The sequence below is a fragment of the Uranotaenia lowii genome, chromosome 3, assembly GCF_029784155.1.
Source record: "Uranotaenia lowii strain MFRU-FL chromosome 3, ASM2978415v1, whole genome shotgun sequence".
Lineage (NCBI taxonomy): Eukaryota > Metazoa > Arthropoda > Insecta > Diptera > Culicidae > Uranotaenia > Uranotaenia lowii.
In genome coordinates, this window is record NC_073693.1 from 177,389,813 (window position 1) to 177,404,938 (window position 15,126).

The window sequence follows — 15,126 nt, forward strand, 5'->3', positions numbered from 1 at the left end:
TTGGCTCTTTGAAATAGTAAAAGTTTTATTTAGTGGGTTTTTTTGGCGACTGGAAAACAAAATTTTTGTTGATTTTTGTAATGTGATAGCCAGTTCTTGTGAAAATTTCCAAAGTAATCTCACAAAACGACTAATAGTCATCGAAATATTATGTACACTGCTTATTTCATAAAATCTTTGCTCAGAATGCAGGAATTGTTTTCGTTGATTTTATCATACATTCAGGGACGACGACGAAATTCTTTTTTTAATGTTCACAATTTATATACAATACTAGGAAATTTAATGCAAACTAACGGTTTCATATGACCTCTGAGAATCAATCTTTGATTTCAAGCACTTTTCAGAAGAAACAAACGGCTAATTAAGACGAAATTAACGATTTTGATTTCTATTCCATAGAAAACCAGTAATATTTCATAACTATTTTTGTTTGTAGTAGGAATGCCGTGTACATACACGGAGCTGCCAAATGCGGTTCAACGCAATGGCCTACCTGTTATATTTCAAAGTACTATGATCACTTTGAGCTAAATCTCCGTTACTTTAACGTAGCCTGATTTTACCTGATTTTGATTTCGCCAGTTCCCTGAATTTTGAAAAAAAAAAAAATGTTGGCAACCCTGTAAATGAGCGGTCCTTCAATTGACACTCTATCCGGTCCTTCCTTTGACCGGTTCGTAAAACGAAAATCTCACCTATAGAGCTATAGCGTGGCTCATCTCATCTGATGAGTTGGTATCGTGGTAAGATATCGGACAGCGAACTCGGAGGACTGGAGTTCAATCTCGGTCGAGAATTTTTTTTTTTGTTTATTTTGCTTTTTATGGGAAAATCGAATCGTTGAAATCTTGTCATTGTAGATATATCGCCTCCCCTTTTGTAGCTATATGCTATTTTGGTAAGTTTAATACAATCTTTACATCTGGTATATTTGATTGAATAATTCTGTTGTTCCTGCGTTATACCTTCATAAATGTTTGCTGGGTACTTTCCCCGGTTGTGGGGGGAAAATTTCCGTTTTTTTCCCGGTGCGTTTTCAATTCCCAGGTATTCCCGGGTTTCACAGTTCTGTGACCAGCCTGAAAAAATTGCTGTTGTGACTGGAACAGCTTTGGCGGTTAATTCATTAAAAAATCCGATTTTTACATCACTTTTTAACATTTTTTATGGCCATGATCTTAAGAAATTTTCAAAATATATTTCCATATGTGCATCGTACAGCTTCTAACTGCAGCTTTCTCAGGCACTAAATGAACTTTTTTGATCATTTAATAACTGACTTACAGCCTTTTCCCCCAAGGCATGTTTTAAAAATCGACTATGAATAACTATAAAATAAATGATTGATATTATCTGAAAATCATGTTTGAGTCTCGTAACAAGCTTCCAAAAACAGTAAATTTTGTAAACATTTGTTGAGAAACAAGAGAAGAGAGTTTATGCAGAGAAACTTTTAGGGGTTATTTGATTCCCGGCTGTATAAATAGGTATACCACATACGTTTATCGAAATCTACAAATTGAAAACAAATATTATAATGAATAAATACGACGATGTCAGATTTAATGTGATGCGATGTGATGTCAGATTTAATTATGGAGTCTAAATTGAATTTTCTACAGATTGTGTTTATAAAACGTTATCTGAAACGTCATTTGAAAAGAATTATGAAAGTTTTGGGTTTTGATGGGTTAATTTATCTTCACTTATTTTCAAAACTTAAGCATAGAGGTGGAATCATAGATATTTGCGACAAGAACAAGAACATAAGAGCCTTACCTATCACCCTATCCACAACCCGGCCGAACAAATATGCCAATTTCGATCGGAAAACAGACGCAACGTACAGAACGAAAAAAAGTCTCTTATTTTCATGTAAACTTTTCCACTTTGCTTCACTACCTATATTCTAGATTCCAGACAATTCCCGGTTTGTGGTGGGCCAATATGTAACGATTCATGACGATGTAATCAGCCATGTAAATATCTCCAACGTGAAGGAAGAGGACGGCGGGGAGTACACATGTGTGGCCCAGAACAGCATAGGAAAGTAAGTAGGAATGTGTATGTGTGCGGTGTGTATGTGTGGATGCGTGGGCCGTATTGTGTGTTGGGGTTGTTAGTGTGACCTCTATGGTTGAATGCAGACCTAGTTTCCGATCGGTTTCATCTCTTTCATCAGATCCCTTTCATGTACACAATGAAGTACGCGGTCTAATGGCAACTGTCATAATCGACATCTTTGATTAGATTGAGATCTCAAATGATAAAGTTTATTACTGCTCCTAATGAACCAAAAAAGAAAGAATATATTAAACAATACATATTTACATATGTACATCATTTTTAAGTCTGATTATCAGTGACCCAAGTCATTGCAGGAATGATACGATCTAAATTAAACAAATTTTAGTCACTTCAGAATTTCATGATAAAAAACTATTTGATGTTACTTCTGAGACATGCTATGCCTTACAGAAAGTCCTTGTCATTTGCAATCTTTTCAATTCACCGAGCACAGATGGGAGGTATTTCATTTGCTGCTTCATGAAATATTCACCCATTAATCTTTTGCCATCCTTGGCCCCAACTGATAAATCCAGGCCATCTCGAAGATTGAATGCGTTAGATTGCGTTCTGATTCAACACGTATCTACCTATCCTATCTACTGCAAGATTTGAAATGCACATTCTTTTTAACTATTGCTTTTTAACTCGTTCCACCCCATTAAGGGTATTGCATAGCGCTCGAGTGAACGTATACGGTCTTCCATACATTCGAGAAATGCCTAAAATCACTGGTGTATCAGGAAGCGACCTGGTGATAAAATGTCCCGTGGCTGGCTATCCGATTGATAAAATTCACTGGGAACGAGACGGCCAAACACTGCCAATCAACCGGCGCCAGCGAGCCTATAACAATGGAACGTTAATCATCGAACAACTGCAGCGAACGGAAGATGCCGGAACGTACACCTGTATGGCACAAAACAAGCAGAAACAAACGGCCCGCCGGAACGTCGAGATACAGGTGATTGTGCCGCCAAAAATTATGCCCATCCAGGCAATGACCAACATGCTTCGTGAGGGAATGCGAGCTGCTATCTCGTGCCAAATCTTGGAAGGTGATCTACCGGTAAACTTCAGATGGGAACGTAACGGTAAGCCAATCATTGGCACCGGAAATGAAGTCATACGCCGGCTGGACGAATATTCGGCCAGTCTGGTAATCGAACATATCACGTCGGAATATTCGGGGAACTACACATGTATCGCTAGCAACGTGGCAGGGAGCGAGAGTTTTACAGTCCCCTTAACCGTAAATGTACCACCGAAGTGGGTTCTTGAGCCAAAAGATTCCAGCGCCCAAGCGGGTCAGGACATCGCACTACATTGCCAAGCGGGAGGTCACCCGAAGCCGACAATCACGTGGAAGAAAGCAATTGGAAACACGCCCGGGGAGTACAAAGACTTTCTGTATGAACCTAACGTATCACTTTATCCCAATGGGACTCTTGAGTTCCGAAAGATCACCAAAGAGTCACAGGGACATTTTTTATGTGAAGCTAAAAACTCCATCGGAACTGGCGTTAGTAAAGTTATCTTCCTCAAGGTTAACGGTAGGTTTTGTTAAAAATATAAAGTTTTCAAATGTTTGAATAATTTGTTTCTTGTTTCAGTGCCTGCACATTTCAACACAAAAAATAAACAAATAACATCTCCACGGAATAAACAAATTCATATACAATGTAACGTTCAAGGTGACAATCCTATCGATATCAAATGGAAAATGCAAAATTCTCAACAGCATATAGACGAATCTCTAGACAATCGTTATAACATTCGGGAACAAGTTCTGGATGATGGAATGGTGTCTGAGTTGGGAATTTCTCATACCTACAGACAAGACACCGGAATATATGTTTGCCACGCCGCAAACGCATTCGGTCATGATGAAATGACCATTCAGTTAGTCATCCAAGAAGTTCCAGAGCCCCCGAAAAATTTACGTATCAACTCCCAACAGTCGCGAACTTTACAACTTTCGTGGAGTCAACCATTTGCTGGCAACAGTCCCATCGAGAAATATAATGTTGAGTACAAGCTTGTCACCGATCTATGGCAATCGGCTGAGCACATCACCGTAGCCGGAACTCAAACCGTAATCACCTTGCAAAATCTCAAGCCAGCCAAAGCATATCACATCCGTATATCGGCGGAAAACAAATTAGGGGCATCTGAATATTCGGAAGTCATTCAGGTGACCACACTGGAAGAAGTGCCTTCTGGTCCACCGTTGAACATCAAGGGTGAACCGAAAAGTTCCACCGAAATCTTTCTCTCATGGGAAGCTCCCGATCGAGAACAGTGGAACGGAAATTTACTCGGATATTACGTAGGCTACCAAGAGGCTTCCGGGCCTTACGATAAAGAAATACATCCTACACAAGGATTCAACTTCAAAACAGTCGAGGTGCGAACGCATTTCGGTGGAGAAACAACGCTCACCAATCTCAAGAAGTGTGCCCAATACAATATCGTAGTGCAGGCCTACACAAGTCAGGGCAGTGGTCCACCGAGCAAGGAGATTTCCCTCAGCACTCTCGAAGATGTGCCTTCCACACCACCCGACAGTCCCAAGTGCGATGTTCTCAGCTCGACCTCCATCTACATCACGTGGTCCCCACCGGCACCGGAAGGACAGAACGGAAAAATCACCGGCTACAAAGTATCCTACATAGAAATTGAAGATCTCTATGGTAAATTCAACGAGGGAAAGTCATCCTTACGATACTTTTCAATTTAATTTTTTTTTTTTTCAGAAAAAGAACCCTACACTGCCAAAACTAACAACCAGTATATGACACTGGAGAATTTGAAAAAGTTCACCAACTACACCTTCTGGGTGCTGGCTTTCACAAAGGTTGGTGATGGAGTACGGACGACATCCTTCTTCTGTACTACTCATGAGGATGGTGAGTGGATCATTGAAAAGAGCCATGCATTTTTCACCTTTCATAAAAACATAAAACTTTAGGTTAAACATAGCTTTGGACACCGCTTAAAAATCAACCAGGGAAATTCGAAAAGCTTTGTTACGTTCAATTATTTTTTTATTAATTTTTATACATGGTTTTCCGTCTCACGACATAACCTGATGAACAATATCCCCCTTAAAGGGTGTCCATGATGAAATTGCCACACACAAAATTGATTCGCAAAATTCCTCCGATTGCCATCAAATTTTCAGGGATTGAAAAATAACTATTAAATTTTATTTTACCATTTTAATCGTATTGTATTTACAGTCCATACGCAAATGCCCGCACCTTGGCCTTAACCCCAGCCATAAGATTCTGCACAACCATGTGCATGTAAACCCATACTTTCTTCAGTTCCTCGACTGTCTTCACTACCTTAGGTCGTTTAAGAAGGTGCTTCTTTATAATCGCCCAGTACTTCTCGATGGGGCGGAGCTCCGAAGTGTTGGAAGGGTTGAACATTTTCGGCACGAAATTGACCTTATTGTCCGCATACCACTCCAGCACGTCCTTGGAGAAGTGGCATGAGGCCAAATCCGGCCTTCTGGAACTGGGCGATTGTGAAGCAGCACCTTTTTAAACGACCTAAGGTAGTGAAGACAGTCGAGGAACTGAAGAAAGTATGGGTTAACATGTTCGTCGCCACGTCACCCATATTCGGCAGACGGGTGTATTTCCTGCTGGGCCCCGTCACATCAAAAAGCAGGTGACGCTCTCTTACTTGAGTTTACCGCTCAGCTTCGCCACACGTTTCAAATATGGGAGTTCTCCCTCTTTGCTTTCTCTCTCTGAAAATGTCTTTGGGCCCGGCTAGCAAAACTACCAAGACGAACGTGTTAACATGTAAAAAAAATGGTTGATTCACAGGTTGTGCAGAATCTTATGGCCGGGGTTAAGGCCAAGGTGCGGGCATTTGCGTATGGACTGTGAATAAAATACGAGTAAAATGGTAAAATGAAGTTTATTGGGTCCAACCATCTCGCCAGTTGAATTTTCTACATGATTTTTTTTAATTTTTCGGCTGAAGATGACCTCGAATCGAACTCATGACATCCATGGGTTGGATATTTTTCAATAACTCTGCTTGGGGACCTTTTGGGTCCGCGTTAAATCTTTGAAAAAAGCTCTATATGAATCAAATTTTTGTCATCCGGTGCCCCAAATTTGCATTAATTCAGCATCAATCAATGCTATTGTGCTTTGGCTTAATGCCACTGTAGTGCTTACATAGTGCTAAAAAGCAATAAAGCAAGTTTGTGTGATGTCAATTTAATGCTTCGAAAGTATAGGATTTGCCATTCTAATTTAGAGCTATGTTGTATTTTAAAAGCATTGTGCAAAACATGCCCTGTATGTGCTTATATAGTCTAATTATGCACTTGAATGCTGGTATAAAGCTATAAAAATGCAAAGCTTTAGTGCTTATGGTTACTTCGGTTGAATTCTATTAACTACCCAAGCAACCAAAAGTCACATATTTACTTGAATGAATGCTATGAAAGTTTCATATTGGCTGACAAAGAGAATCAACTGCCCAATTCCCTTGAGTGAACTTTATGTACTCATTATTGAACTTGAAAGTTCCAAAAGTGATTAATATGTACGTTGTATGTGACTTATTTTCCCAATTCTCATGAATGAACTATATGTACTCATTAATGAACTTGAAAGTTGCGAAAGTGATTTCTATGTACGTTGTAAGGGACATAACATAAAGGGCACAAAAGTGCTCAAAACGGGAAGTCACAAAAAGTTCATTGAGGTACTTTCAAAATCATATCACCACTTCGAGTTTTAGTTTCAGTTAGAACAGTGTATAGGCGTGGTCTTGTGGTTCGATTCTCACCACAAAGATCGGGGTTCAATTCCCAAGCCGGGCAAGTTGTTTTTTTCAATAAGTAATTTGGTACTTGAGTGACCCTCTGATGCGATATATTTAGGAAATGTAGGAAAGAAGCAGTTTGTTCAGTTTGGAATCCGGCGCGTGACATCAAGGCGGTACCATGTACTGCACATTGTAAATAATCAAAAGAAGGTTATATGAACCGATGTTAAAGGTGCAATTGAAATAGAGAGAGAATTTTTTGCTCATTTTAGGTTTTTTTTTTCTTTCTGATCCAGCTTTTGATAAGCTGGTTATAATTATCGACTTGATTTTAAAATTTTGAGGAACAAGAATAAACTACCTACATAAATATATCTCATATCATCAAAATCGGTTAACATTAACGGCCAGGGAAACGCCAACAAACTACAGCTCTAATTTTCCCGAAACGGATATTTTGCTTTAGTTGATCTGCAGACGATTTTCTGGCCAAAAAGCCAGAAAAATTTAAAACAAACTTACCAACACCACGTTATTGAGATTTTTCTGGCACAATGTTATCCATCATTGAATGTTTCAAAGAATTTGATTATTGATTCTGGCACGAATAATTTTCTATTTATTTTAAATACAGTATATTAATTCGATATTTTTTACACTAACTTGAATAATTTTCTTTCGTTTCGATAGAAAATTTGTTGGAGTCCAAGAGATTAGATTTAGATTTAAAGAACGCCAGAACCTTGATTCCATAATGTAGTTCTATCGATTAAATGCACTAGTTTTCTCTGCGAGTTGTTTCACTTTCTAATACACAAAACATTATTCAAGTTCTAACTTCAACAGAAAATTTAATAAACTTATAAGAATCGAGTTAATAAATTTTGAATTGATCATAAAAAAAACAATTTGCTACTCTTATTACAAAATGCGCCATCGCAGTAGCAGCTAACTCCACATAACAGGAAGCGACATCATCATGACTTAAGAACATCTAATCGAATATTTTCAGGACAGCATCAACTGCAGTGCTCCAATTAAAAAAATGTGTTTTTTCATCCATCCACAGTCCCTTCCGCACCAAAGGCCATCAAAGCCGTGCCTGCGTCAAGTACAAAGATCATAATCTCGTGGTTACCACCGGCCAACAGGAATGGCATCATAACGGGCTATACTTTCTACATGTCGCTGGTGGATGGAGGGCGGGAAGGAACTCACAAGCGCACACTGGTCCCGTATGCCGAGATACACGAAACGGTTCGGCTGCAGGAGCACGGGACTTATCAATTCTGGCTGACTGCGTCCACCAAAATGGGGGAGGGAGAAAAATCAGAAGTGATAACCGTGCCTCCAAACAATAAAGTTCCAGCGAGAATTGTTTCGTTCAGTCAGGAAATTACGACTCCGTGGAAGGAAACATTGGTGCTACCTTGTCGCAAAGTCGGCTCACCGGCACCGGTTACAATCTGGCGACAAGACGATCAGCCGATGGACACGGGAACAAGAAAGTTAATTGCTAAAAATGGCACCTTATACATAAAAGACTGCCAGCATTCTGATGCTGGGAATTATACTTGTAGCGTAGAAAATAATTGGGGAAGGGATGAAATTGTGTACCATATAAAAATTAAGGTTCCTCCAGACCCTCCCAACCTGTCGGTTATCAACACTTATACAGACAGTTTGTTACTCGAATGGATTGACAATAGAAACGGGGGTTCGCCCATTCTTGGCTACGTTATCAACTATAAGAGGGAACAGGGCGACTGGGAGGAAATACGAATTGATTCTAAAACCAACACCCACGTGCTGGTCAACTTGTGGTGCGGAACAAAGTATCAACTGTACATAACCGCTCATAACAAAATAGGAACCGGTCTTCCCTGTGATATTGTCCAGACACAGACGAAAGGTCTTGCACCTGTACAACCGAAACATTCACAGATGATAACTCACAATTCAACTACTGTTACTTGTTGGCTGGATTCCTGGGGTGATGGCGGCTGTACGATTCTGCACTTTTCAATTGAAAATCGGGTCTACGGGCGTCCTCAATGGAACACAATTTCCAACCACATCGAAGCATCGGAACGTATATTCACCGTGAATGATTTGCAACCGGCCACCAAGTATCAGCTACGGGTAACGGCCTACAACAATGCCGGAGCTACGATGGCCATTTATAACTATACTACATTAACCGCCGCAGGAGGTATTCATCGATTATCATGTGTCAGCATCTATAATTCATGTATCCTTTTACTTCCAGTAATGGTCCACCCTGACCTAACGAATCCCGTTTCTCCACATCTTGGGGATAACCCGTTCTACGCCAATATTAAGGTCCTGTTGCCACTTTGTCTGTCCATCCTTATTTTATGCGTGCTCATCGCAGCCGCACTTCTCATCCGGAAAAGAAGTAAGTTGTCCTTCCATTCTGTTTGATGGCACGTTTATTTGCAAACCTAAACTTTCCACTCTGTTGAATAAAACATTTTTCTCCTGTTGGATTCCCACACCCTCTTGATTTGTTTTTTCGGTCCGGATCCACGCACTCTTGACTCACGGAATTAATTTATCCCCAGAGCTAAATAACCAGAACCGAATACCGTCAACGTCAATGTCGGAGTCCCCGTCGATTGCCAACATTCAAAACAAGCACAACCGGGATCAGCAGTATCTGGCAGTGCGGGCCCAACAAAACAGCCGCAACAGCAACTCGGTCGATTCCGGCAGCTTTAAAGCCGAAGGAAATGGTAATCATTGTTCCTTTATTCTTCCTTTTGCTTTCCATCGAGGCAAAGTTTCGACGAATAGGGCAGCGCCAAACATTTCACAGCATCTTGAAAGCGATCTGTGGGAGAGGCCGATTAAGTTGTGCTATTTCATACTCAATTTGTAGTGGGAGGTTTTCGTTATCGACCGAACTCATGTTGAATTGATTTCTTTCTATAATTTACTGAATTTTTAAAATCCTGTTTCGAAAATGTATGAAAAATCGAAATACTTTCACTCTTTGTGCTCTAAAATATGTTTCTAGTATGCTTGAAAGCTCAGCTCAGAATTAAAGGAATTGTAGTTCAAACAATGACAAACAAGTTTGTAGAAGATTGTGACGCGATACGAGTTGACTGTGATGTGTTAATTGTAATCGAATGTGTGATTTTTTTCCGCATTTCATCGATATACCGTGAACGGTCACAATCGGGTCACAATCTTCTACAAACTTGTTTTTCAATGTTTGAACTACTGGAAACATATTTTAGAACACAAAGAGTGAAAGTATGTCGATTTTTCATACATTTTGCTGAAAATCTCCATACAAATTTCAAGTCCTTTGCGCCAGCTCGTGCTTCTGCCAAATGACCTGAAACCTTGCAGTAAGTAATTTTTTCATCTGAAGGCACCAACATATGGAGTGCCGCGTGGAATACAAGGATTTTTTTTGTTACCGGCCAGTATTTGACTTGACTGGAGTTCGTAAAAAAGAACCCTTTTCTTGAAGTCGAAAGCTTGACAGCTGAATTTTTATTCGCGACATTTTTTTTTATTGAACGTTGTGAACTGTTCAGTAAAATGATTGACATAATGCGCAGATCAATAACAAGGTCAAACTGTACTTGTATTCTGTTTGGGTTACAAAACTTCCAAATTTTTCTTAGTTTGATTCAATAAGCAGGACGTAGCTGTGTTATTACATAGTCTAAATAGTAATGTTTAGTCACTTATTAAATTTCTTCACACTTTTTTGAAAGTGTTTTGGTTAAACAACAGTGCATACAACAGTGTTTCATCGAAAACATCCACCAGGTAGTGCGTCAGCCAGTTCTATTGTTTATTAAAAAAAACGAACGTAGGCAAATCGTTTATCGTCTATAACTCAAAAAAGTGTAAAAACTTGGATTTGTATATCATGTCATCAGGAAAACAGCTTTAATCTAAAAATCGACCAGGTCCCTAAAAGCACTTTTTATTGTTCACATCAAAAATTTCATCACACCGGTGATCTTTGAATCTATTTTAAACTGCTCCCCATCGATTGTGCAATGTTACAAAAACTGATTACCGTCAACTGGGACATCATGCAACATTTTTCAACTTTAATGGCTTCTAAAAACTTAATGTCCAAAGATTGTTCGTCAAAAGTTCTAAGGTGATTTTACCAGTTAATGTTAAGGCGTAGTAAGCCCTGACTTTCTGGCAACGCACGTGTTTTTCTTTTCCTCCATCAACAATTTTAGCGAAATTTAAGTTTAACTAGGCATTAAAGAAAAAAAACTAATGGAAAATGTTACAATAATCGGCCGGTAGAAGTTGCCGAAGTGGTTCCTGGTTTATTTAAGAATTCAAATGCTGGTTGGGGGAGTGATAAGCGTGACACATTCTGATAGTTTGTTTCTGATGCTGTGGGGAGGGTTCCCAATGGAGAAAAGTATAAATTGTGAAGTAAAACATTAGGAACAAATAATTTTATTGATGGTGTTCGCAGCAATTTTGGCAAAGCCATTTTTTTAATCAAGTTTGAGCGAGATCAAAGATGTAAGAAATTTAACCGAAGTGGTTCCAAATTGAAAGATATGATGCAGTGAAACTGTACATCAATGTTAAAAAAGTGTTTAGTTTTGGATTGATAACCGAGTGAGACGATATTGTTTTGCTCGCCCAAACACAACAAGACATGCAGAGCAAAATCGACAACCTCACCGAAAGCTTCAAGGCATCAGTTCTTAAAATCAATGTCGAAAAGACCAAGTCGATGGAAATCAACACAGTGAGTCCTTCCAATTTCGTGGCAGTAAGTTGAGAAAGTGGAGTGATGGTGGTACCAGAAAAGACATTGAAACCCGGATCGAAAAGACCCGATTTGCGTTTGCGAGTCTCCGAAACATCTGGCAACACAAACATCAAATCCGTATTGTTGTACGGGTGCGAAACTTGGTGAACATATGCGGTGACGACGCGAAAACTGCAAGTTTTTTTTTGAATCGCTGCCTGCGGAGCATCATCTGCGCTTGGTGGCCTGGATCTCAAATAAGGACTACATCGCCGGTGTCATCAACGGGCGCTAGAAATTGAGATTCGGGAACGCAAGTGGAGATGGATTGGACACACGCTGCAAAGAGATGAGAACGAGATTCGCAGAGAGACGCTTGAATGGAATCCAGAGGAACATCGAAGTAACGGCAGGCCCAGAAACTCGTGGCGGCGAAGCCTAGCCGCCGAAATCCGAACTGTCGACGAGAATCTTGAAGACGCTGCTGGCTCCGGGTCGTCAACAGTGGAGGTCTAGTAGTTAGTGGTTCGTAAAATTTTTCAAATATCCGAAAGATTACAGAGCAGAAACTAATTGTGGAAGATGGAAGTATTATCACCTTTTGTATGCTTGATTTTATTTAATTTTCCGATAAGAAATTACTTGATTTGTGCAATGGTATGGCAAATTTATTGCATACAAGCGTTCATGCAATATATTCCAATTTATTAGTTTTTGCATTATTTTTTATTATTCCCCCCTTGCGATGAACCAGCTCCGAGTGACAAAAGAAGCATTTGATATCTGTTCCGGCGTTATTGAGTTATTGACTGAATAAAACTTCAAATTTGTTTCAAAAAAAATAGAAAAAAAGGTTTAGTTAGAACAATCTATTGCATGTTTCATCGTGGAATATTCAATGGATTTTTCGAAAATTGCGATTGCCCAAAAACAGGATCTTTAACTTTGACTTTGATGAATGAAATTTATATGAATATATCGTAATTTAAAAAATCTCAAACAGTCGTCATAAACTCAATAGGATCGAAACGAAACGAGTAGTATACAGAAGAGGCTTTGTAAACCATAATCTTTATAGTGTTTTTGTTCAACAAATGTCGTGACCTTTTTCTTAACAAACTTTGAAAGTTTTCTACGCACTTCGAAACGGCTTCCCTCGAATACAGTAAGGTTTTTTTTTACACTGATATACGTACCGCGTAAAAAAAAACCGTGTAAAAAAAAACCGTGTTAATTCCCGAAAACCGTGTAAAAAAAAACCGTGCTAATTCCCGAAAACCGTGTAAAAAAAAACCGTGTTAATTCCCGAAAACCGTGTAAAAAAAGACCAATCGAATTCTGCAGCTCTGAAGTTCTGGCACTTAAGACCTGAGACCTGAGATTTGAGACTTGAGACCTGGACTTGAGAATGTAGACTAGAGACATGAGACCTGAGACCTAAGTCCACATTAGACCTGAGACCTGAGACTAGAAACCTAAGACATAAAACACGAGACCTGACACCTGAGACATGGGACATGAGACCTGAGACATGAGACTTGAGATTTAAGACATGACACCTGAGACCTGAGACATGAGACATGAGACATGAGACATGAGGCATGAGACATGAGGCATGAGATATGAGACCTGAGACCTGAGACATGAGACATAAGACATGAGACATAAGACATGAGACTTGAGGTATGAGACAAGAGCCATGAAAGATGAGACCTGAGACATGAGACTTTAGACTTGAGACAAGCTACTAGTGTTTTTACCGCGAAAAATTAGATTAGCTCCGATTTCAACTGGCGACCCCTCTAGTGAAAGGGTTGGACTTGTAGGTAACGAAAAATAGTGTCGCGAAATCGCTAGTACAAGCTACTAGTGTTAGTATCGCGGAAAATTAGTTTAGCTCCGATTTCAACTTTCGACCGGTCAAGTGAAAGGGTTTGATTTGTAGGTAACGAAAAATAGTGTCGCGACTTCGCTAGTACAAGCTACTAGGATTAGTACCGCGAGAAATTAGCTTAGCTCCGATTTAGACATGCGACCCCTCTAGTGAAAGGGTTTGACTTCTAGGTGACGAAAAATAGTGTCGCGTGTTCGCTAGTACAAGTTACTAGTGTTAGTACCGCGAGATATTAGTTTAGCTCCGATTTCAACTTGCAACCCCTCTAGTGAAAGGGTTTGACTTCTAGGTGACGACAAATAGTGTCGCGACTTTGCTAGTACAAGCTACTAGGATTAGTACCGCGAGAAATTAGTTAAGCTCCGATTTCAACTTGCAACCCCTCTAGTGAAAGGGTTTGACTTCTAGGTAACGAAAAATAGTGTCGCGTGTTCGCTAGTACAAGCTACTAGTGTTAGTATCGCGGAAAATTAGTTTAGCTCCGATTTCAATTTTCGACCGGTCGAATGAAAGGGTTTGACTTCTAGGTGACGAAAAATAGTGTCGCGTGTTCGCTAGTACAAGCTACTAGGATTAGTACCGCGAGAAATTAGTTAAGCTCCGACTTCAACTTGTGACCCCTCTAGTGAAAGGGTTTGACTTGTAGGTGACGAAAAATAGTGTCGCGTGTTCGCTAGTACAAGCTACTATTGTTAGTACCGCGAGAAATTAGTTTAGCTCCGATTTCAATTTTCGACCGGTCGAATGAAAGGGTTTGACTTCTAGGTGACAAAAAATAGTGTCGCGTGTTCGCTAGTACAAGCTACTAGGATTAGTACCGCGAGAAATTAGTTAAGCTCCGACTTCAACTTGTGACCCCTCTAGTGAAAGGGTTTGACTTGTAGGTAACGAAAAATAGTGTTGCGTGTTCGCTAGTACAAGCTTCTAGTGTTAGTACCGCGAGAAATTAGTTAAGCTCTGATTTCAACTTGCGACCCCTCTAGTGAAAGGGTTTCACTTGTGGGTGACGAAAAATAGTGTCAAACCCTTTCACTTGAACGGTTGAAAGTTGAAATCGGAGCTAAACTAATTTCTCGCGGTACTAACACTAGTAGCTTGTACTAGCGAAGTCGAGACACTATTTTTCGTGACCTACAAGTCAAACCCTTTCACTAGAGGGGTCGCAAGTTGAAATCGGAGCTAAACTAATTTCTCGCGGTACTAATCCTAGTAGCTTGTACTAGCGAAGTCGCGACACTATTTTTCGTCACCTGCAAGTCAACCCCTTTCACTTGACCGGTCGAAAATTGAAATCGGAGCTAAACTAATTTCTCGCGGTACTAACACTAGTAGCTTGTACTAGCGAAGTCGCGACACTATTTTTCGTGACCTACAAGTCAAACCCTTTCACTAGAGGGGTCGCAAGTTGAAATCGGAGCTTAACTAATTTCTCGCGGTACTAATCCTAGTAGCTTGTACTAGCGAACACGCGACACTTTTTTTCGTCACCTAGAAGTCAAACCCTTTCATTCGACCGGTCGAAAGTTGAAATCGGAGCTAAACTAATTTCTCGCGGTACTAACACTAGTAGCTTGTACTAGCGAAGTCG

General features: G+C 39.9%; 1 protein-coding gene across 12 annotated transcripts in view; it reads left to right on the forward strand.

The window, feature by feature from the left end:
* The window catches only part of LOC129757488 (cell adhesion molecule Dscam2), a 223,983-nt gene that overhangs the window by 191,699 nt on the left and 17,158 nt on the right, over nt 1–15,126 (forward strand). For all 12 annotated transcript variants that reach the window (XM_055754736.1, XM_055754737.1, XM_055754742.1 and 9 more), the window contains exons 9-15: nt 1,917–2,053; nt 2,737–3,623; nt 3,684–4,763; nt 4,827–4,979; nt 7,940–9,082; nt 9,140–9,289; nt 9,456–9,626. In XM_055754736.1, coding sequence (XP_055610711.1) covers nt 1,917–2,053; nt 2,737–3,623; nt 3,684–4,763; nt 4,827–4,979; nt 7,940–9,082; nt 9,140–9,289; nt 9,456–9,626 — 3,721 coding nt within the window. The remainder of the gene's footprint in view (nt 1–1,916; nt 2,054–2,736; nt 3,624–3,683; nt 4,764–4,826; nt 4,980–7,939; nt 9,083–9,139; nt 9,290–9,455; nt 9,627–15,126) is intronic.